Below are 23,181 nucleotides of genomic sequence, written 5' to 3' on the forward strand. Positions count from 1 at the left end.
TGAAGAGCGCATTCTCTTGTACTATCATATTAATTATTTCATGTAATAACCATCCCCCCCCCCCTCTCTCTCTCTCCCTCTCACTCACTCTCTCTCTCTCTCTCTCCTCTCTCTCTCTCTCTCTCTCTCTCTCCCTCCCTCTCTCTTTCCCTTTCTCTCGTCCATCTCTCTCTCTCTCTCTCTCTCTCTCTCTCTCTCCTTATCTCTTTTCTCGTCTATTCGCTTCTACTAAACATTAACCCTTTAAAACCTGTCGCATATCCATATATTTAACATACAACTGAGGTCTTATGGGCATCCAACCGATTAATTTTGCCGTAACCATTAAGGATATTATATTATTAATATGATATATTTCTGCAAATACTTCATATTTTTATCAAGAATTATACACAGCTCCACAGCTTCTTCCAAAATCAATACAAATATTCAAACAGCGATTTCATAATAAATTCATTCTCGTTTATTGCTCATAGAATTTTATTTTACACGTAAGTCATGACGTACAAATACTATTTACATAGTCAACATTTTATCATACATACATTTCACAACAAACAAAAGAAATCACAAATAAAATACTTTTTGATAGCTTCAAATTTCGTCTCAAACATGGTCACCAAATAAAGAATTATACATCTTATGTACAATAAAGATAAATACAACCATTAATAAAACATATTACTCATTGTCCCCCATGAAGATGACTTTTTTAAAATCTAAAAAAGGCTGAAAGACATAGGCTGAAAGATTCATTCTCCTTTTTTAAATTGAAACATAATCAACTAGTAATTTTCAAAAATGTAAAATTTCCTTAACAAGAACTTTTATCAAGCAGACCAAGTAATACAATTCATAAACAGATATTGAAAAAGCATTTTTAGATTCAAAGTCCATTCTTTATGTTAGGAAAAATGGAACTACCAATGTCACCACAATTACATACTCAAAGCGATCACATGAAAAAGAAGACAATAAGATTATATCGAATGACGATACTATATATATACTGCATATATATCTCACACACAATTTCTTTACAGATATTTTAGCGATGATTAATTAGACGTAGTTCACATAACTATACGGACTCACGTCTTTGTGAAACAGTCATAGATTTACGGTTCAAGGGATAGTTTATGGTAACAAATTAGATTATTAAATTTGGTACAGATATAAAATAGCTCAATTCTTTTTCACTTTAGGGGCATTAGAACAGCACAGAAGTGATGCCCTTTTCGTAACCATGGAAACGAAATGTCAGTCACACTCTTGAAATTGCGCGCCCAATTTATAATCATGTAAAAGTACGTGCATGACTGCAAGGAAAAGAAACAAGGCTCCCTAAACCTTTTCTCTCTCTCTTTTACGTTTTCTGTCGCACCGTTTTTCTCCTATCGCAATTCCTCATTTATCTAAACTATTTCGAGGCACACTTATTCAAAACTTAAAAACATCGCTCTACACTGTCTTAGTGTCTTCAGGTGGATAACTCTTCGAGATAAGTAACTATACCTTCAGGTCTTTTAGTGACATGGTTTAAAGAAAAACACTGTACAATGACATCTGACTTCCACTGTTTATAATGACGTCAAATTTGTTGCTAATGTGTAAACTTACGAGCAATCATTTTACTCCTCTAGTGATATCGTATAGTTCGTATAAAAATGGGTTAAGGCATATACTGTATCACATCTTAGTACACATGCTCCATTTTAACGATGGACAAAAAAAGATCTGGATGCTTTCAAGTAGAGTATTACGTCTGAAGTATACATACTCCCCTGTTATTTAGAATGATCCAGACCTGTTTATGTCCATGGTACATCAAACCCTTTTCAACCATGGACATAAATAGGTCTGGATGCTTTTACAGAAGTATTACGTGTGAAGTATACATACCCCCCTGTTAATTAAAATTGGTCCAGACCTATTTATGTCCATGGTACAACAAACCCCTTTCAACCATGGACATAAATAGGTCTGGATGCTTTTAACCGAAGTATTACGTATGTATGAGAGCATTCACAGAGCACCATCCAGGCATGTTTGTTACGGCTGGTTGCGGACCAACCCTACAACGGATATCGAGGACCGGAATTCATTAATTTGCAAGATTCGAGGCTCATTTCTATTAAAGCATGGCCTGAAATGGTAGAGGGGTTATTAACCTCACGTCTTGTGACAAAAACAGAAGAGGAAGAGGAGGATGAAGAAGAGGGAGGAGAAAGGGAAAATAAAGGAAATGTACCAGGTGACGTATGTCGTAGTGTCCAGATGGTGATTACTGGTTAAAAGTGGATGCGCAGGAGTCCGTCACAGACAGGTGATAATTGATGTTGTAAACATGCTGTGGAAGAAATGATAGGTTTGCAGAGGTAGGGGAGCTGAGGGTCTACCGAATGTGATGAACTCTTTGAAATATGGATATCTTTTCGAAACAACTCCAAACACTGACAGTGGGGGTAAATGCATTTGAGTATCGCATTATGCGCCGCGCCCACCCCCTTTCCCTGCATGGATCCACCAAGCGTGGATATCTTTTCAGGTGCAAACTTCTACCGATAAAATACATGCTTGTCATGCATAGCCTGCATGCCGTTTAGAGCCATGATCATAAAATAGTTCCTTGAAAATTGAACTGTATTCCGTCTCATTCGCTTAGTCACAAGCATTCCATCAACCATTGAGTTCCTAGAGACTAAATATGGAGTTCTTTCTCCTTCACTTTCATAAAAACAGTCACCTGAAATTTAAAATGTTGCAAGTTCTCCAGGTCATGTATAAAACTTTGATTTCGTTTTGACGAATGCCGCAATTCGTTCATGTCTTCGTAGGACAAGTAGGCTTCGAAATCCATTCAAATACCATACTAGCTATCCATTTTATCCGCCACTTCCCTCAATTGAAATGAGCGACGATAGTCATTCATTGATTTGTTCGATTTTCTTAGATAACGACAAAAGAATCCTTCATGTTGTGATCTTATATGGATTGTTCTTCATAAATAAAATCATACCTATTTTCTTGTCATAACTAATCTAAGATACGTAGGTGTCGTTGACTATACATCTCGTCATAGGATCTAGTGCTGTGTAGTTCGGGTCATCATTTAAAGCTGTCGCGTTCTCGTAAAGGTGTGAAGACCGCGAGATAGTGGCGCTGTTTTGGAGCAGTTCCCGCGCGACGCTTAACCTCTTCTGTTCACTTGTTTTCGGGTGTGACCGGTTCAATCCGGTCATGGGCGGTGGCGGGGGCGCGTCCATTTCTGGAATGCCTTGACTGAGAATAGACGGCTTTTCTGTCAGCGGGGCTATAATGTGTCTGCATGCCTCGTCCGCTTTGTTGCTGGATTTGTGAAAGGTGAACCCGGCCTGGCGCTGCTTTTTCGTGGGCTTGGGCTTGGCGTACAGGTGTGCAGGGTTCGAGATGGCGTTAATAAAGCGGCGAAGTGTCGGTTTCATCGATGACTGATTGTTGAGGGGTCCCTGCGTCTTCGGGATTGGCGATGAAGCGAAGTGGATCTTGGCTGTTTGCTTACGATACCAAAGGTAAAAGACGACCACGCAGGTTATAAGGGTCGTCAGAAAAGTCACGATGGCCGTTACGACCACACCTGTTGCAGAATCACACGCCCGGGATCGCTCCGGTATGCACGCGAACGGTGGACGCTCCTGCTTCGGCCAACCTCCCAATGGTTCGTTGCCCGCAGGGTCACCGCCACCATTGGGCCACATATCTGGGGTCGTTTTCCTTGGAGCATCAAGGGTTGGCTTTGGGAGTTCGTTGACCACGGTGACTCGAATTTCGGCCATTGCTTGACCACCGGGGTTCTGTGCCAGGCAGGTGTAGTTGCCACCGTCATTGAGCTGGGCGTGGCGGATGTTGAGAGACCCATCGCTTCGGACGCTGATGCGAGGGGCATGGGCGTAGTTCAGGTTGGCTGTACTGGCTGTGATGGAGGGGATGGGTTCTCCCCTAGGGCTCACCCAGGACAAGGCCGGGAGAGGGATACCTGAAGCATCGCATGTCATTGAGATGTCCTGTCCTTTGGCAATAAGATACTGGAACCTTTCCTGTAGAGAAAGAGAAAGAAAAAGATGTAGGGGTCAATATACCATCTGCAAACCCTTTGCTGACGCTCAAAATTGAATATAATAATGATACCACAATGCACTGAAAACTGTGAAAGGGCAACGTTGGACACAATTTACCATGACTTTGCCGAATATGTTTAAACATAAGCAACAAAAAAGCGTCCTTGGCTTTCACAATTTTCACGTCGATGGTATTTTTCCCCTTGCCATCGACTCATTTGATGCAATGTTTTTACTGTAGTTTTAAAAGATTTGTTGTGTCAATATTATGATTATATTTCAATATTATTCTTATATTTTTGTAAAAAACGCGCAACATTGACTTGTTGATGTTTTAGTGTACAATTTTTGGCAAATGAAGACATATATCTTTCAATTATTTTTTTACCTCGAGATTATTCTTCTTTCTCTCTCGTGCTAGCGAAAACTAAGCAAGTGTCTCCCCCTGCAATGGCTTCAATGATAATTAACCTTCACTCAAAATAGCAGTAATTTCATCAAAGGTAGGAACACAAGGCAGTGGGACTTCCTATTCACGTCCTGATAGCTCGTCGTGTGCCTAACATATGCGCCAACTCTTCTCTTTTGATTCGAGCTGTATTTAGATGATTCTCACGGTGCGAATGTTATTAATAACTTTGGCATGCTGCCCCCATTCTGTTGGTTGTCGTGGTAATAGACTGTTTAAGGATTTTCCAAGGCAATGCGTGTCAGGTTTGTGATTAATTAGAGAAGATATGTGAGAGACACGTGTGATGCTTCCTGTTCTTTACCATACAAAAATGTAAGACATTGGAATACAGTTTAGAAGCGTAAGTATTACAACTAAAAAACTAAAAAAGAAATGGTTTCACTTTAGAAAATATTTTGAGAGTGTTGGAAATGTGCTAACATAAACGTGATCATGTATTTTATGTTTGGTATTTTTTTTTAAAATTATATATTTAAAGTACTAATTTTGTCATAAATGTTTGTTTTTATCTGCCACAAAAGTTTTTGGCCGTGATGATTATTATCTGTGTCAAGCCATTATGTATGGAAATTATTTCTTTAATTATTTGTATATGATATATGGATGTTCTGTATATGATGAAATTTGTTTTGAAAATAAAGAACCCTGTGGAAGGGGATTTTTTTTTTTTTTTAAGTATTACAACATTAGAACGCCTTTACATAATATTCATGTATAAACATTATAGTTTCTATAGGCCACGTCTGAAGATGTATAATATCAAAGCCGATAATATGGATTTAATTAAGCCCTGCTCCAAGTATTCATAATCAATTTTACCATCTCTATTCCTTGATCATTAAAAGTTAGAATTGATACTGTTTGGTAGTATATTCGGAAAATAACACCGGGTTAATTTATTTCCTTTATTTGTTATTCTATATTACTATCATTGATATTAATATTATTAATTATTATTATTGCTGTTGTTGTTGTTGTTATTATTATCATCATCATCATCATTATCATTAGCAGTAGTGGTGTTATTATTATTACTATCGGTAGTAGGTCCAGGATTCTTTGGCAGGGAGGACAATCAGTTCTAAAGTTCTTCTTTTATCGCCCCCCCCCCCTCCGCCACTGAGTATCATTATATGATCATCATTATCATCAATCATCACCATTTATAATTCCTCTTGAAAGTAAAATTCTTATTAATCACGAGGCCAAGTTTGCAGACAGGCAGAGTTCAAGTAAACGAAACAGTGATGGATTTATGATAATAGCTTGTGAATCTTGAAACCACCTACCCTTAACCTTGATTTGTCTATTTTAATAATATTCCAAATTAATTCTGAAATTCCCTTATGGTTCAGAGAAATCATAATTCATTTCCGCTCTCCCACTCCCCCCCCCCCCCATTCACCATTTGAGTGGGTTTTAAAATCCACTTTCTTAGTTGTAATACTGCCAAATGTGAAGAAAGAAATGGGGCCTTTCACACTTTCAGTTGTAGTAATGGATATTCATAGGCGCAGAGTAATTATGTTCATACTTTCAGTGTAAATGGACACTAAGAGATATGATATCACCCAGGTTATGTACAAAAAAGTTTTATTGTTGGGTACATTAATTTATTACGGAGCAGCAACAAACTATACGAGCAATTTTCTTCTTTATCATTCTTCATAGTTTCATCAGTACACTACATCTAAAATTGAGAATCCACTGCTTAGATGTCGAAATTATTCAATCTTAACTGGAATAGAAACGTTTTATTTCAATTTAGTTACATATGCTATACTTTTTGTTTTGTTCTCACATTAATAGATTCAAAGATTTACGAAGGGCTTTAAGGAAGGCTATAATTTATTCATCTCGCAAAGATTCAAGTTCGTGATATTCAAATGTGATACTCCATGGTCCAGCTTAATGAATGCTCTATTTTTTTCCAATCTCTCTTTCTCTGAGCTATCGTCAATTTCATTTCTTTTGGCATGCCTTGCTTGCCTGCCCCCGGAATACATTTTTTCTACTCACGAAACAGTTTCTACTGAAATCGTCTATTCATTTGCTGATTATCGAGCCTTGAGCTCATTTAAAACTGCCTGCCCCCTTTAAAGGGGTGTAGGAGATGTTCCGGAGAGATTAACAAGGGAGAGGGGTGTTGCCCAAGGAGCCTCGTTTTTTTTCTCTTCATCGCACCCCGACATGGAAATTCGAACCGAAAGCTGTCAGGTCGTGCGCTTGAAGGGGATCAACGAAAAGCTGGGATGGTAATGAATTTTTAAAGCCCCCCTAAAAAGTGTCGGGAGCTCCAAATTTCCAAAAACTTGAAGGCAAAATTTCACTTTAATTGTATTATAATGTGAAAGTGGATGTTATTTAAGACACACAAAAAAAGCGTTTGGAGACAAATATTGTTAAAAGAAAACATAATATGGGTTTTCTGTTGTACGTAGAAGATCAAATTTTGTATTCCTTTATCAATATTCAACTTCAAACACATTTGTTTTGAAAATCCTTGCAGAAATGTGTCTTGAATGACATCCTATTTCACTTTATGTTACAGTTTAAGTGAAATTTTGCCATCAAATTGTTGGGGCTCCCATCACTTTTGAGGGGCTTTAAGCGCAATGAAAAAGGGAGGATATACATGTAGGCGGGAGGATTTTCGAGGGCAAATCCGAGGGACTACCACCAACTGCCGGAAAGTATTCTGTTTACAAACTCTCAAATCCAGGGCTTGCATGATAAACCTAACCTGTACCATCTTTTAAATAGCTTGTGTGTTGCATCGGACTTTAACATAATCTTTTTGTTGAAAATGTATTATATTTTAGATCGCATGCGGTTGCTTCAGATTTTTTTAAATGATATAATCTCTTTTGGTGTTTTGAACAAGGAAAAGAGATGGGTTGATGCAAATAGCATTTGATTTAAACTGAGCTTTGTGTTAGGATCCAGTGTAGGTGATTGATGGTAATACGTTTAGTTGGAACAGCATAGTTAAACTCAATAATGATAATGATAATAGTACGCAAGAACAACTGACTTCACGAGAACAGTGCTAATACATTGTGACTTTCGTCATTCGCCGATACAATATTCCACGGATAAAGTGTGTATAAAATAGAGAACAACTTTATCAAATTTTGCAGCAATAAGAAAATTGATATGCCCCTCTTGATCATATATGAATATAATAATAAATAATAATAATAAAATTCCGCTTTTATATAACGCTTAATTAATGTCTCTAAGCGCTTTACAGATAATACTAGTAATGCGAATGGGGGCAAAACTTAAATAGCAACGCTACTAAAAGGACCCTACATTAAAGGGCAGACATACATTATCAGTATCAATATTTGTAATATTTCTAAAGATGAATGGGTTAAGAAATATTATGATAACTAAAAATATAGAGAGAGCAAATTGTTTCGGAAAAGCGCAATTAACTGTCAAATTGACCACGCAGCGGGACTCCAGTCAAACGTACAAAATAAACATCCTGTATTTCAATATCCTGTAAATTCAGGTGCGCGAATCTAGGTCATATCTTTCAGATCCCCAGATATCGGGCATATTTCTGGGAAATGAATTCTTGGGGAATGCTTTGGTCATTGCCCAGGTAAGAGTCGATTTCATTCATTCATTCAACAAAATATAGGGGAAGATTACTATCCCGCCGTGCTGAAGGAATGGTATGACTATCCCCAGGCCCGAACCGGAAACACAACCCGACCCCGGAAGTACTGATAACCCCGTTCGGCGGCCAGGTCTTTCATGTTTCTAACGTACATATGATCTCCGCTTGAGGAGGGGGAAGAGTGATAACTTAATTTTGAATTATCAATATGAATTGGAGTTTTCCTACGAATGCTGCCACTATGTTGAAGCCGTTAGGCAACAGTTAGCGAGAGGCGCTAATTGCCTGAGAAAGCTGGTAATTGGTCTAGGCGTAGTGGTTGCTCGGTGATGATGCGGGATTGTCTCTTTTACTTCATGCTTCTCTTCTATACCCTATATGAATCTGTGCAGACATCTCTGTCAATTCTTCAAGCGTTAGTTGGATTATGAGGTTTCCGTGGATTTATAGTCTGGCGTAATATGAGATAGGCAAATAACAACAAACAAAATGGCCTCCCGCCCTCAATCTTAGGTTAATCCTACCTTCTCACAAGTAAATTGCAGTTTCTATACAGCAATGGAATAAATAACATTACGCCCATCGAGGCGACGAGGCGACACTAGCGTGACATACGACTGCGTCACCAACTAGCGGTCTTCGATGCGCCATATGAGGGTAACGTCGTTAAAAAATGTAATTACTTGCGTAAGGGCTGATTGCCTTGACAGGCTTTATTAGCGCAGGTACTAACGCCATTACAATGACGCCCCGTGTGCAATGGACGCTACGTGTTATGAATACATTGTGTGAACTTACCCTCTTGAAGATTGGCTTGGTGCATTGGAGAGCATCCTTGACGTACCGCATATCGAGACCCCTCATGACATTAGGCCCACTGCAGATCACCGGGTGTCTTACAGCCAGGAGACCAGCACCAGCCTGTTGTGGCACTAAAAGCCTCCTGAGGAACTCCACCCGACAGTCACACTCTAGCGGGTTCTCACCGATCCATAAAGTGGACAGTGATGGCAAGGATACGAAGATGTTGCCCATGGTGGCGATGTGGTTGTTGTTCAGTTGGAGAGCACGGAGATGGGTAAGTCCTCGGAAGGCCGCTGCATCGACGGTGCTTATACCATTGCTGTGGATGGATAAGAGGGCTAGTCTTGGGAGACCCTGAAGCATACCAGGTCTTAACCACATCAATTGGTTCTCATTGAGGTACAGCGTCCTGAGTTGGCTCAGACCATTAAACGCTCCAACCGTGATCCTGGAGATGTTGTTCCTGGACAGGTCCAGGGTCTCCAACTTGGCTGCACCCGAGAAAGTACTGGCGCTGATGCTCTCGATCCTGTTGCTCTTCAGGATCAGACTCGTGAGGTTGTGAAGTCCCGAAAATGCCCCGGGTGTGATGGAGGCAATCTCGTTCGAGCTCAGATCGAGTCTCTCAAGGTTGTAGAATTGCCTGAAGGCGTCCTGCAGGAGGTTGGTGAGCCTGTTGCCGTGCATGTCCAGGAAGCGCGCGTGGTGCTGCTCCTGGGGAATGCAGTTCAGACGTCGCTGACCACAGAGCATGCTGGCAAAGCCGGCCTCCTCATCGGTGTCGCAGGACGGTGGTCGGATACAACCGACGGCAGCGGTGGGATCAAGTACTTGGCATAGGACAAGGAAGACGATCAAGAGCATAGCGCTCATCGTTGACGTCGTGTACTTCATGATGACAGAGGATCTACAAGGATAGAATACAAACAAAATGGATGTCAATATGTGATAGGTGGTTTAAAAAATAGTTCACAAGAAATAATATATAATAATCAATAGTAATAGTAATAATAATAATTATTATCATAATAATAATGAAAATGATAGTATAAGAAAGAGAAATGTTGATATTAATAATTATAATAATGATATTAATAAAGATAGGCCCCATAATAATAATTAATAAAAATAATAATGATAATGAACAACAACAATAGAGCAGTATCAATCTCGGCATAAAAGCACAAACTGTCAAAAACAATACACTTTCCAAGAACTGGCGTAAATTTCATGATCGTAATTTATGCTTACTCTGTAGTATATACATGAAACGATTACAATGGGAAACCTTAGGAATGAGATGAATCTTTAAAGGCCCACTGCACTACTTGTAGCTACTTGCGCCCTCTATATAACAACCAAAGCCTAATCGGTGACCATTGGTCCCCCATGATCCTCTTTTTCTTATGTTAACTGAGAGCTGAGTTGATGAGATAACCACCTGTCCAGTGACCTTGCAGAGCGCTCTAATCCCTCCTGTAAACTATGGCAGATAAGCTTTAAATGAACGAATAGATAACTACACGTAATAGTTCCCAGCATTCGCTTCACATCCTATGATAAAAAGTCATATTCCATATATTACTTTGTATCAACTTCAACGTGACAAACTTTAATTTCAATTCCATTTATTCGACACATTGAAGGGGAAACGTTTCCAATTCCAGTTCTCCAACCGAATTTCGCTTAATTGGTATCGAGCAGGTCTGGTATCGAGAACCCTTTCGACGTGAATGTTTTGAGTCATACATTAATCGGTTTCCAAAGGCAAACACCGTGCTTAACAAGAGACACTGGAGACCATGTGGCTTCCGTAGGCAACCGTGATTTAGAGCTTTTTAGCCTGACATTCGAACATACTGCTCAGGTCGATAATTCGTCCTACTGATAATAAGATCAGTGAGCAATGACTGGCAGAAATAAAGAAGAATTAAACAAAATGAAGAAGAAGAAACGACAAGAAAAAGTGGGAAAAGGGGAAAGGATAATGTACCATATGTTCATTTAGTGATTGATTGGAGGGCTTTTTGTATTGGGTTCGACGTCCTGTTTTATCAACGAATATTCATGTTTAACAATCTTCTGAGATTATTGAAATGTGGTAGGTAGTGACTGCGGCTTAGTTACATGCTGTGACGTCATGTTTTTTTGCTCGCTTTAATTTCACACGTGGTTTCATTTACAAACCATTTTGATTGTGCAAAAGCTGCAGTAGATAGCACCATTAGAAACGAACATAATCGAAACTAGGCGTTGTGGCGTGCGCCTGTAATCCAGCTAAAAAGTGGAAGTTACAAACTGATTCAGCCGAGGACGCAGGTTCGAAACTGAGTCACGTCTTTCGGATGGTGACGTTTAAAGGTCGGTCCCAGACTTAAATAATCATATCTGATTGATACACGTCTGTAAAAACCCAATACACACACACACACACACACACACATAATCGAATACAAATGTAAAATAAAGAGAGACAGACTAGATAGAGAAAAAGATATAGATAAACAGGCATACATACGAGTACAGAGAAAATGAGATTGAGTGAGAGAAAGAGAGAATAATAGGAAAATAGAGAGAGAGAGAAGCAAGGCAGAGGAGAGGGGAAATAAGGAGGAACATTCCGAAACAGAGACAGGGTCAAATGTATAGTTTTGTAGACAACATGGGAAATAGTTAAATAGACATGTCAAGAACAACGCAGGAACATATAAGAAAGTGATACAGATTAAAAAGATTTTTTTTAATTTAGAGCATGTTCAAATTTTGACATATGGGGGGGGGGGGTAGCATCATATAAACACAGCTTGACTTCGTATAGTTTCACAAGATTATAACTATTTTCTATTAAACCAACAAACTGTAGTACTCTTCTGAAGATCTGACAAATCTACTTACATTACATAAAGCACAATATACATGCATGGTTCATGAAGAATGACAACTGCAGTTAAACATATTTTTACAAATATCCTTTAGAAAGTTACTAATGTCTGCCATACCGCTCCCGTGAAAGTCGAGGAAACTATTGGGGATGACAACAAAAAACGGTTGGAAATTGTTCTCATGTATCTGATATCTTTCCTTGACATTTTCCCCAGTCTTTCGACACATTTTCCTCTGAGAATCTTAAGGAAAATCTACAACGGCAAAAAACACATGCTTCATGGATTACTGTACAGAATGCTAGGGCCCCCACACGTACTGTTTTGTGTAATTTTTCGTTTTGTTTTCGTAATAGATCACGTTTTTAAGAGACGAGGTGGATTAAACGACTAGTGAAGGGAAACTAATTACCTTGGGAATGAACTCTACGAATCACCACAAATGTCGGCAAATGATGTGAATTTTATATAACTCCTTCGTGGAAATAGTCATATTCACCTGAAAACTAAATTTAAGCATGAGCGTTGCTATAGTGTACAATATTAGAAAATGTTAACCTCTGTTAGGAAATTATTCTCATTTCCTGCCGTGAAACTTTTCGGCAAATTTCGTCCAACACAATCTCCTCCCCCTCCCATCCATTTAAATGTTTGAGCGAACCAATTATCAATTCTGTATGTATTTTCTGCTTAGCTTTAATTAACAACAGCCATAGAATTCATTCGAAATAAAAGTAAATAACTAATTAAAATTATGTGAAATCTATAAGACTCACTGCTAATTACAGTAGTTATGAATGACGTGGCTGCAATAAGATAAAAACAGGTCATGCTGGCCTTCATAATGTTCGTAGAGAAATTGAAAGCACTAGGACATTAGTAATATAGTCCCTAGTGTAAAATTAATATACGTTAGCAGTGGAGAGCGTGGATAAGATCTTAATCCAATACGAAGTTGTGACCATGTTCTCTTGCAACAACATGTATGCATTGGAATGAATAGAAAGCAATAATGTTAAATATATATATACACACACTAACATCGTATGTTTTTAGGTCTTTTACTTTTTCGGCTTTATTTTAACATATATTATCCTTTAAAGACAGGTAGATTTTACAATCAAAATAAGGTTGACAAACTGCAGTTTTTGGCCATGAGTTCATCTGTTTATAATTAAATCTATTTCGTTTCATACAGCAAAACCTAGAAACAAAAATGTCTTAGGCATTAAAAGTATGATAATTCCTTTTTTCCTTTTCCTTTTTCATCACAGTGATGTTCATTGGACGAATACATTCAGTCGGCTACGTCGCAGTGTTTCAAAACAGTATTCCAACATACTGAATCTACATGACTGTATGTATAAGGGGAACATGAAAACTCAGGCTTTAACGTTAAAAGCATGCCCGAGGCTGTAGTTTGAAATTTCCATGTCTGTCGGAAATTATGAAAAGTCAAGCGGTAACGTCAATCTCATTATCGCAGTATTGAATGGCGATTAGGAACGCGTTCGCACGGCTTTCATTTTTGTTTTCGTAACAAAGTCGAACTTCTTCTGTAATACCCGTTGCACACGTGAAACGGATGCCATTTTTACAAGGTGCGTCAAAGCCTAGTCGTTGACGCAGTCCTATACGTCAGGGAATTGACGCATCGTGAGCAATAGACATTGATGTACATCCAGTGGGAGTAAATAGAAATAACCTGCACTTGCATGTTTATGACCCAAACGTGCGCAGAATGTACATGTACATTTTGGAAGGAGAGATACGAGGTAGGCCGTGTTGGATCAGCCCCGTAACACAATGGTTTGCAATCAACTACAAAATGACAGTAGCCAATCAAGAGCATCGCTGCATGCACATATTGTTCAAAAGGCTGATCATATACCAATCAGAACCGTCGTATTAAATTTGCAATTGACATTTAATTGATTGCAAACCTTTGCGTTACGGGCCCCAGCAATCAGCTGGCAATGGAAACAATCCACCACATGCAGCATGTTTCGGGATATAGTTACATGTTGGGCAGGTTCAACAAGGGGCTATGTTTTACCTGGGTGCTTGCCTTACCTATTGCAGTTTTTTTTTTCATCAAGTTTTTCTTGGATACCAAAACAAACAGGGTCCTGCAGGTGCCATAAGTGAGACTGACATTGGTACATAACATTAATATCGTCCATACTCTACGATGGGAAAGGAGTATTGTCTAGGAGACTATTTCCTATAGATTTATGAAGTACACAAAGACGATTTATATTCATTTCCCCAAAAAATCAACGGAAGTGCTTAATTTTACTTAATACTTACTGTATGCAATATCAAATGAACTATTGAACCATTTTGTAACAGCATGTGGATCATACCACCATAAATGCATAAGGAAAACGTGTCAAGCTATAATGACGGACAACTCGATTGACAAATAAATTACACATAGCGAAGAGGATGATAAAAATTGAAGTCAGGAAGAAATTTGAATGCGGATATCAAAGACAGAAGCGCTTGGATCGGTAAAAGTCCTGGAGATATTCAGAGTCCGTTTAAAGCAAATAATTTTGTGTACAAAGATTGTTCAGCTTACTGCTGTAGCTGCAATGTATAGACAAATACATTTTCACCCCACGAAAGTACGAAATGTAATGTATTTTCCATATTCTTAGTTTTGATACTTAGCAAGGTCGTTTAATTGGCGAAAGCGGCAAATTTGTTTTCATAATCAAGTTAAAGTCTCGATGAAATGACACGTGGGATAATCAATTAATGTTTTCCTCGTGAAAGATAGGTTAAGCTTCGAGGGTAAAGCAATTCAATTTTCTCCCAGTGCAAGACAGGATATGTGCACATTTTGGGAATGAAAATAACTGTTTATTACGTTTTCTTACTTTTTCTAAAAATAGCGGAATGAGAGATGAGGGAGGTGAAATCGTGATGGATTACCTTGGGGAAAAATATGACATCGATTGGAAAGTAGCCCCTGTAAGATTTCCGATTTCACAACAATTGACGGTAATACTCGTTATTGATGACAATCGGTTTTAAGAGAAACGACTCCAACATTATGGCAGTCAAAAGACGTTAAAACTAGAACCGGCTACGTTAAAGACGGGCTTCCGTTTATATTAATATATATGTTTCAAAACGTTTTCTGTCTTTAAGGTGTGTATTTATTGTGTAGCCATTCGTTTAACACATGTCCATCCCATGTATAAGCAATTTGAATGTATGTGTTATTTTTACATTTTCCCCCAAAAAATAAAGTTTATTCCCTTTGGTAGCTTTTTATTACATTCTGGTAATCTATTTAAAGAAATACTTTCGTGGTCGCATAATTAAACTGTAAGTCGGATTAAAGGGCTATATGCACTTGCAAACAAACAGAAACTAACACATCACTTGGCAAGAATACATGATGTCACATTAAAAAAATAATATTAGCTCGTGAAACAATGCGACTGCGTTGTCATTATAGGCATACATCTGCATCGAAATAATTCATTATGACATTACTTCAGTCGTAAAACTGTCAGATTATATCTGCCAGACAGAGCGAAACAATTGACGTAGGCCTATAGAGGGTACCCCCCCCCCCCGGTCCCCTAAAATATAAACCTCTTTAGAAAATGTAGTATTCACGTCAAACATGTTGAGTCATTTACCTCTCAAAACGGAGCTGAAAGTTGACAAGTTCGTGGGTCAGCGAGGTTTATTAAGCCCGCTCAATATCCCCCTCGCATCAATGGCAATCTTCTACTCAGATCCGAGATGTAAACAAAAATGATTTTCGGGTTTTCCCCGTCAAAATGTGGCTTTGATCGAGTTTGGTGACCTTTGTTTACTTTCGATGAGATGTAGGTTGATGGCCAGAAAGAGAGGGGAGTTTAAAAGGTTACTGCTCGCTTTAAATTCACAGGTGGTTTCATTTATGAACAATTCCGAATGTGCAACGAAGCTATTTTGCTCATCACAAAAGCTGCCCATGTATGTACCACACAGAAGCCCCTCTTGTACTGGGCGAAGCAAGTGCATGTGAGATCGATTGATAAATTTATCATAAACAAATAAATAGTTAAAAGGATGGCATTTTGGAGATTATGTTTAATTCTGATTTACAACTACGAGTATTACATTACCAGTGTATAAATAGCATATAGTATACAATGCGCAGTGGAATTGTTTAGGCATTGCAAGTTATACTCGTGTACAAAAAGTGAGGCATTGCACAGGTGAGTAGATGCCAAAATAATACCAGCTTAATAACTGAAAGTTATATATAGCATAATCTGCAGTGACCAGTTTAAGTGTTTTAGGCATGGCAAGTTATACTCGTGCATCAAAAAGAGAGGCATTGCACAGGTGAAAAGACGCAAAACTAAAACATGCTAAAGTAAAGATGAAAACACGTAGGCTGATTGAATAAAGAGCAAAAGGGAGAGTTATCTTCTATATTTGTCAGCGAAATTGTAGACTATTTCTGTTCCCAGATCTCCCACACACTATCTCTGATATTCCATCTCGATTCTATATGTGTTATGATATTATGACGGACAGGTGTTTTTGCCTGAAGTGATATAGGTTGGGCTTGAAAGGTTATGCTGTCTGAATTGACATAATAAAACGGTGTATGTATATACAATATTAACAGATATATATATATTTTTTTTTATATTATATATATATATATATATATATATATATATATATATATATATAATGATATCTGAATAAAAAATAGTCGTGCGGCGGTTGACGGAAAATAGACAAACTGAAGAAGAAAAAAACATACATAAATTTATATACAGGGGAAAGTTACTCAAAGTTATTCAAAATAATACAATCATTTCAACATGTTCGAAAAATAAAGCAGTGTATAAACCTAACAGCGGGAGAATATACAACAGTACTTAGCGAATGAAAGAAAATATCAACATGTTCCTGCTGTTCTATTAACGCTTGATGAGCTGTGATAATACTACTTCACATTCACGTCAAATTGTATACTTGCAGTGTTTATTTAAAAAAAATATAAAATATGCTAACAATTGTATGATGAATGCGCCACAAGGTTATAAGTATCATATAAGTAAGAAATGATAATAGACTTATCTTGTAGCAGTGCTTGACATTATTTTTCCACCAGCTTGCAACGAAACACTGGCAAAATATTGCTTCGTATTTCTAGTTTAAGCTAACTTTTATCAAGTTAACAAAGCTGAGTTTGCTACCCAACCATTTAATATACTCTTGATTTTATTATATGTACTTTTCTATTGTATGTGTATTGTTTCTTATTGTGATTTGGAAAAGAAATACCATGCCATGCAATATAATACGAACATACGATGACAATGTAAGGATAAAATCACCTAGTAAGAAAGGGACAAACAATTCAATAGCAAAGAATATATGAACAAGGTAAGCTCTTACAATAATAAAAGGTACAAATAAAGATCAGACGAAAGAATAGAATTTTGAAGTATACTCACATATCAGTACAGTTTAGTTGTTTCAAAGTATAAACAATAATGTATTAGCTCCAAGAAATAAGTTCCAAGAGGAAGGCTGCGATCATTATTTCCACAATCCTGGACTCTGAATCCCTAAATATCACTGTTAACTTCAGCCGCACAAGAACGACTGATCCGAGCAAGCTTCAAAACCAAAGTGCGACCTTTCTCTCCCCCTCACGCGCTCTCAATATCATTCGCCCGATGGTTGAACTCAGATAACAAAACCGAGTAACGAACGGAGCGAACACACAGACAAAGTCGCGCATGCGTGTGGATCCTTTTCAGGTGCAAAAGTATGCAGACGATCTCTAAGGCGCCTTTCATCAGCGCCTGTGTGAAAAGAGTGAGAGTTCTATTGGCGGAAAGCGTGTGTGCTCTCTGGCACTTGAGCAGACAACTGTCTGAGAACTTTCTGCGGCATAATATAAACTTCGTAAACTGGCGAAGAGATCTGATTGCCGTGCGCTCTTCTTTAGCAGCGAGCGGCGGAAAAACTGGCAGCACCGCCAGGGCAAGATCGGGATATATATTTGAAGAGGAGAGAGCTCGGTCGAGTTACCGGATATTACCATATTACCGAAAGCTGTCACAGCTTTATTTTTAAACCCCTCTCATCCTAATAATATTCTGTCACTTGGTTTGGCCTGGCTGCTGCAAGGCGGACGCGCAGCGCCTTGGTCATTAGTGTGTAATGAAAAGCGACTGAGCATGAGTGAGAACAAAATGTAGGTGAGAACAAAACAAAATGACAAATAAAGGGGTGGATGAAGAGTAGAATATTTCTTATTAGAAAGAAAAGTTTAAAAAGGGACAACGAAAGAATGAGAAGGGAAGAATTAAGAGAGAGAGAGAGAGAGAGAGAGAGAGAGAGAGATGGACCCAAAAATGTTTGATAGAAATTACAGAACCTAAAGTATATGAAATTCGATTTTCTAATATAAATCAACATTCCCCCCTCCTCCGTCATTCTCTCTCTTTCTTTCACTTTTTCTCCCTTTACATTTTTTCAAAGATATCCTATTTTTTTAACACTAGGCCTATTACATTTGATCGATTGCAAAAAGAAAACAAACTCATCAGGTTTGTTAATATCTTATAATTTCTGTATTAATAGGAGATTATTATTCTTTTATTCAGTGATATTTGTTTTGTAATTAACATGATAATACATAACCATTAACAGTCTCCTTCCTCATGCAGAAACTCATATTCTCGTAACAAACAATTAACGGTGGCGGTGCTTCGATAATATTTAACCATATTCTTGTAGATCCTACATGGCGATTGTCTAATCCCGTCTTGTGGGGATTAAGGTTAATCTCTAAGGGGTGTGTTGATGGGAACAGATAGTACCTTATGCAGCCAGCTGACTGGCCCAGCCAAGGTGTTCTTAAGTAGCTGTATCCTATGTGGGAAATAATTATTTGTATCAGGTTGTTCTTTAAAAAAACTGTTCTTCCTTCAAAACTCTTTCATGCCTTACAAAGTGACAACCTATTCAGTAGCAATGGGCGGCAGTTTGACTTTATTCTTTAAAAGTGAAACCCATTTTGAGAAATCTTAGAAAATTGTCTTTAGCAGATGCGTATAACTACGACGGGTGCACAGGCCCATCCTCAATCCAATGTCAGAGAGAGGGAGAGAGAGTGAGCGAGATAGAGAGAGAGAGAGAGGGTGAGAGAGAGAGGGAGAGAGAGAGAGAGTGTGTGTGTGTGTGTGTGTGTGTGTGTGTGTGGGAATGAGGAGAGTGAAATCAAGAAGGTGAGGAAAAGGGAGTATGAGTAGGTTATACGAACCCCCCCCCTACACCTTCCCCATTCGATGTCATTAATCATAAGCATTTCACCCCCCCCCCCCCGCCCCCCCCCCCTCCCAAAAAAAAAAAGAGAAGAAGAAGAAGAAGAAATATACTTTTTTTTAAATTAACAAAATAAAGCAAAACAAAACAAAACAAACAACCAACAACACCAAAAAATACTCGCACCTCCGCTATACTAGACTAGTCATGTTAGTTCATTAATTGCGACTTACAATATTATCTGATTTTGAATGCAGTATCTTACTATGAATTCAATTTCGAATACTATATAATATTCAAAGATCAATTTAGCTATACACTGCATGACACAAAATCAATGAAGTATAGGGAAAGGGTACAAAATCATAGAGAAAGGAGAATGGCCTCATCATAGATAAGGGCCTCCTGCAAAAAAGATTGCGCACAGATAAAAGTTAATTTTAAACAAATTACATAAGTAAAGAAACGAGAGACGGTGGTTTAATTACTGTAAAGTAATCTTTATGCTTCTGCCGACGCTAATCACCCAACGAAAGCCATGTCCATTTAACACCTCCACTCGAAGAATGTGAGGTGAAAATGTAATTATACTCAGTTGTAGACTTTGTATTTAGCAGTGTGCTTAATGAAAACATAAACAAGAGTGACTCAAACAAATATTTGAATTTGTCATGACTATATAGTCTTCATCAAACAAAAAGTAAAAGGTGTCACCCGCTCGTCTGCATCTGCCGGTAGGAGTTAACCTAAGACGCTACGACGACCAACAAGAAGAAAATGGTAATACTTTGTGAGGCGCGATGGCTCAGTGGAAGAGCATTGGTCCTGGTTTTGAAACCAATTGGATGCGCTAGTGCCCTTTGGTAGGGCATTAATCCTCGTTACCAAGTCTCTCGGAGAGGCTTAAAGACGTCGGTCCACTGGTTGCTTACTTAGAAACTTAAACAGTCAGCAGTCAGCAGCCAGGTAAAATAAACAAACCAACCAACCTTTAATTTGCTCTGATTGTGTGAAAGAAATATAAATATTTTGCCGCCACTGCGTTCATTTTGACAATAATTATGACGAATGTCACTGATGACGTAAACGATGAATAATCAATGGAAACTGAAACATACAGAACACGTAAGGACACATGTGTCAGCGAATATAATTGACTATGTACATACAGGGGCAGGGGGCACATATCTCCTTTAGAATGACGAAAGATGGAAAAAAAGTTTTAAAAAGAGGGAAAGTATTGGAGAGATGAAAGCGACTATTATGACTCCATCCAACATATTCTCCGCAATCGAGAGCTTTGTTCTTTCGCATTTCATCCATCAAGAAATATTGATGCAGCCCCAACCCCCCCCCCTCCCTACCTCCCATCTAACATCTGTGCCCCTACATAGCTGGAAAAACGCTTTTGCCACTATACCTACATTCGTATAGGAAATATATACTGCTCGGAAACATGACTATAATTGTTAGGTCATGATTATCAAACGGGCTGGATTTAACGAGCTTGTTTTTTCCATTAAAAAAAAAATCTCGAATTTTAAATTTTAAAAAATTGAAAGCTTCCGTCGTGGTTTCTTGGCGGTCGCATTTATGTTTCATCGGTGGTCAGCTGCTCGTCTATATACGAGGTTAATGAGACCATTTCGAAGTCCGAATACGACAAAAATGACCACTATACGGACCAAGACGAAGTGAACAATGACGTAATGGTAATGGGATTATTATAGGCGCGTTTTTGTGTGGTTATCAGGTTATATTCAGTCAGGTTGATTCGACATTTATTCCTGCAATAATTGCTCTGAGCTGTATTTCCTCAAAAGTTTAGGGTTAAGGTTAGGGTCAGATCATAGTGTTGGGCTCAGGGTTAAAGTTATGGATTCAAAATTGCTAAATTGTAGTACAGCCTCCTTATGAAGAGCTTGAGAGATAGGCCTATGCCCAATTGAATAATTATCAAAATATTGTTGTTTTCACCATACTTTTGATTATCTCATGTCAACATGTCAACATGTCTGACCGCAATGAAAAACAGGTCATTCGTTTTAATTCTGATTGTAACTGATAACAAAAAACCGGTTATACCAGGGAAAACATGTCTATTTAAGAGATAAACAAAATTAATGTGCTAAATTGATATCAGATTAATTGTCTAATTGGCCGAGCAGATAAGACTCTCGCGATGCCTTTTGAAGCCTCTATAAGTCTCTGGTCAGGGAGAGGTGACCTACAATGAATTATATATATATATAGATATATACAGTGAAAACGAGTTCGTTTTTAAAATAAAATTATGGAAATGCAAGCATTACTTTAAACAGACAAAACTTTGTTATTCCTAGCTCATTTTTCCTGATGGGTGTCATATGAAAGGGCAGAAAATGAACAGACTGTCTAGAAATGTAATTTTTCTCTTTGAAATTCAGATACCGTCTGCCAAATGACTTTTTGGTACTCTTTCTTCAAATTGATTTTAATCACGCATGCGTGAAATGTGCATCAAATGAGTTGCATCAAATGAAAAAGGTGGATCTATAGGCATTACAAATATGTGTCATTTATTAATTATAATTGTGATTAAGTTATGATAAAACATCGATAATTCTCGGTTTCTTTTTTTCTGGGACGCACTGTATACATAAATTCAAGCAAGAAATGCACATTTACCATCAGTTCAATCAAATCGTGTCTGACTCTGATTTCATAACTGTTGGTACTGTCAACTCTGATTCAACCAAGGGGAATACAAAATCAGTCCTAAATCCCCACTGCACTAGTTTGGCCAGGAGGGATTAGACCTCCCTGCATGGTCACTGACAGGTGGTTATCTCATCAATAAGCTCTCAATTAACATAAGAAAAAGAGGATCATGGGGACCACTGGTCACCGATTGGGCAATGTTTGCTATATAGAGGGCGCAAGTAGCTATAAGTAGTGCAGTGGGGCTTTAATACCCGCTACACAAGATGCGTCATATTTTGCCTGACCTAAGACTGTGTCAACGTCTGACGCAGTCTTTGACGCTTGCCAAGTGAGAGTGACAGAGTAAAACTAAAAGTGAATTCAAAATGAACATAATTCGATGAATCATTGGCGCTTGCAGTAATTGCCTTTATTGTTTTGTTTATCATCGAAATGACTCAAATGTAACGGGCATAACTGCTTTTCTTTTACAGCATCGTCAAATGAGATGAATTAATCTGACAGTCTGCTTGTCTTTAGCAAACATTTAAAAACAGTTAGGATTTTGTTCTTCAAGGGGTTTCGACGCAGACGACATCCTGAAATTTGACTATCGATTTGACTAGCGCTTGCAGTAATTGCCTTTATTGTTTTGTTTATGTTAGGTACCAACACTATCGAAATGACTCAAATGTAACGGGCATTACTGCTATTTCGCAGCAGCATCAAATGAGGGTAATTAATCTGACAGTCTGTTTGTCTTTAAGAAACATATACAAACAGTTAGGGCATTGTTCGTCGCAGGTTTCGGCGCAGACTACATCCTGAAATATGACTATCGATAATAAGATTAGCACTTTTCGTTTGGATATCGTCGGGTTCCACAAAAGCATGATAGACAACAGTGCGGTCAATGTCTTTGTCTGAAGCTGCGATAAAGAAGAAAGGAGAAGAAATACCGTAAACAAAATTGTCAGCAACGCCAGGAATCTGGGACGGCAAGGAGGGAAATGATGAATAAATTAAGAGTTCCCGCGAGGAATTCTGAAGTTAATTACATTGGCGGGAAAACTGGTATTGGAGTGTTTTATTAATGTATTTGAAATGCTGCGTCCGTTTGAAATATTGCAAACTGGTGCATACGAAATCAATAAAAACCAAGGACTTTCTTAATGAGCAAAATAATGCAAGGACTTAGTTCTCATTCATAATAATTTCAACAACATGTAAATGTCCAATTTGTTTATGAGAAAAGTTTCAAATTATGAGTGTTTCTAAAAACGAACTTTTAAATTGTGTTAATAA

At 38.1% G+C, this 23,181-nt stretch overlaps 1 protein-coding gene across 1 annotated transcript; it reads right to left on the reverse strand.

Moving 5' to 3' along the window:
• Nucleotides 1-440: 440 nt before the first annotated feature.
• LOC115924542 (leucine-rich repeat and immunoglobulin-like domain-containing nogo receptor-interacting protein 1) lies at nucleotides 441-17,858 on the reverse strand. The gene is made up of 3 exons (XM_030986947.1): nucleotides 17,373-17,858; nucleotides 8,999-9,911; nucleotides 441-4,076 (listed from the first exon to the last, which is right to left on the reverse strand). Exons 2-3 carry the CDS (start codon nucleotides 9,896-9,898, stop codon nucleotides 3,042-3,044), a joined length of 1,935 nt encoding a protein of 644 aa, XP_030842807.1. The 5' UTR covers nucleotides 9,899-9,911; nucleotides 17,373-17,858; the 3' UTR covers nucleotides 441-3,041.
• Between the last annotated feature and the right edge of the window lie 5,323 nt (nucleotides 17,859-23,181).

The sequence above is a fragment of the Strongylocentrotus purpuratus genome, unplaced genomic scaffold, assembly GCF_000002235.5.
Source record: "Strongylocentrotus purpuratus isolate Spur 01 unplaced genomic scaffold, Spur_5.0 spur5_scaffold_16, whole genome shotgun sequence".
Classification (NCBI taxonomy): Eukaryota; Metazoa; Echinodermata; class Echinoidea; order Camarodonta; family Strongylocentrotidae; genus Strongylocentrotus; species Strongylocentrotus purpuratus.

Bases quoted from the DNA above. Each gene is read 5' to 3' on its own strand.
- LOC115924542 (XM_030986947.1), bottom strand. From the start codon at position 9,898: ATGAAGTACACGACGTCAACGATGAGCGCTATGCTCTTGATCGTCTTC. The intron at 4,077-8,998 runs GTAAGTTCACAC...CTTTCTCTACAG, and splicing joins CCAAGCCAATCTTCAAGAGG to GAAAGGTTCCAGTATCTTAT.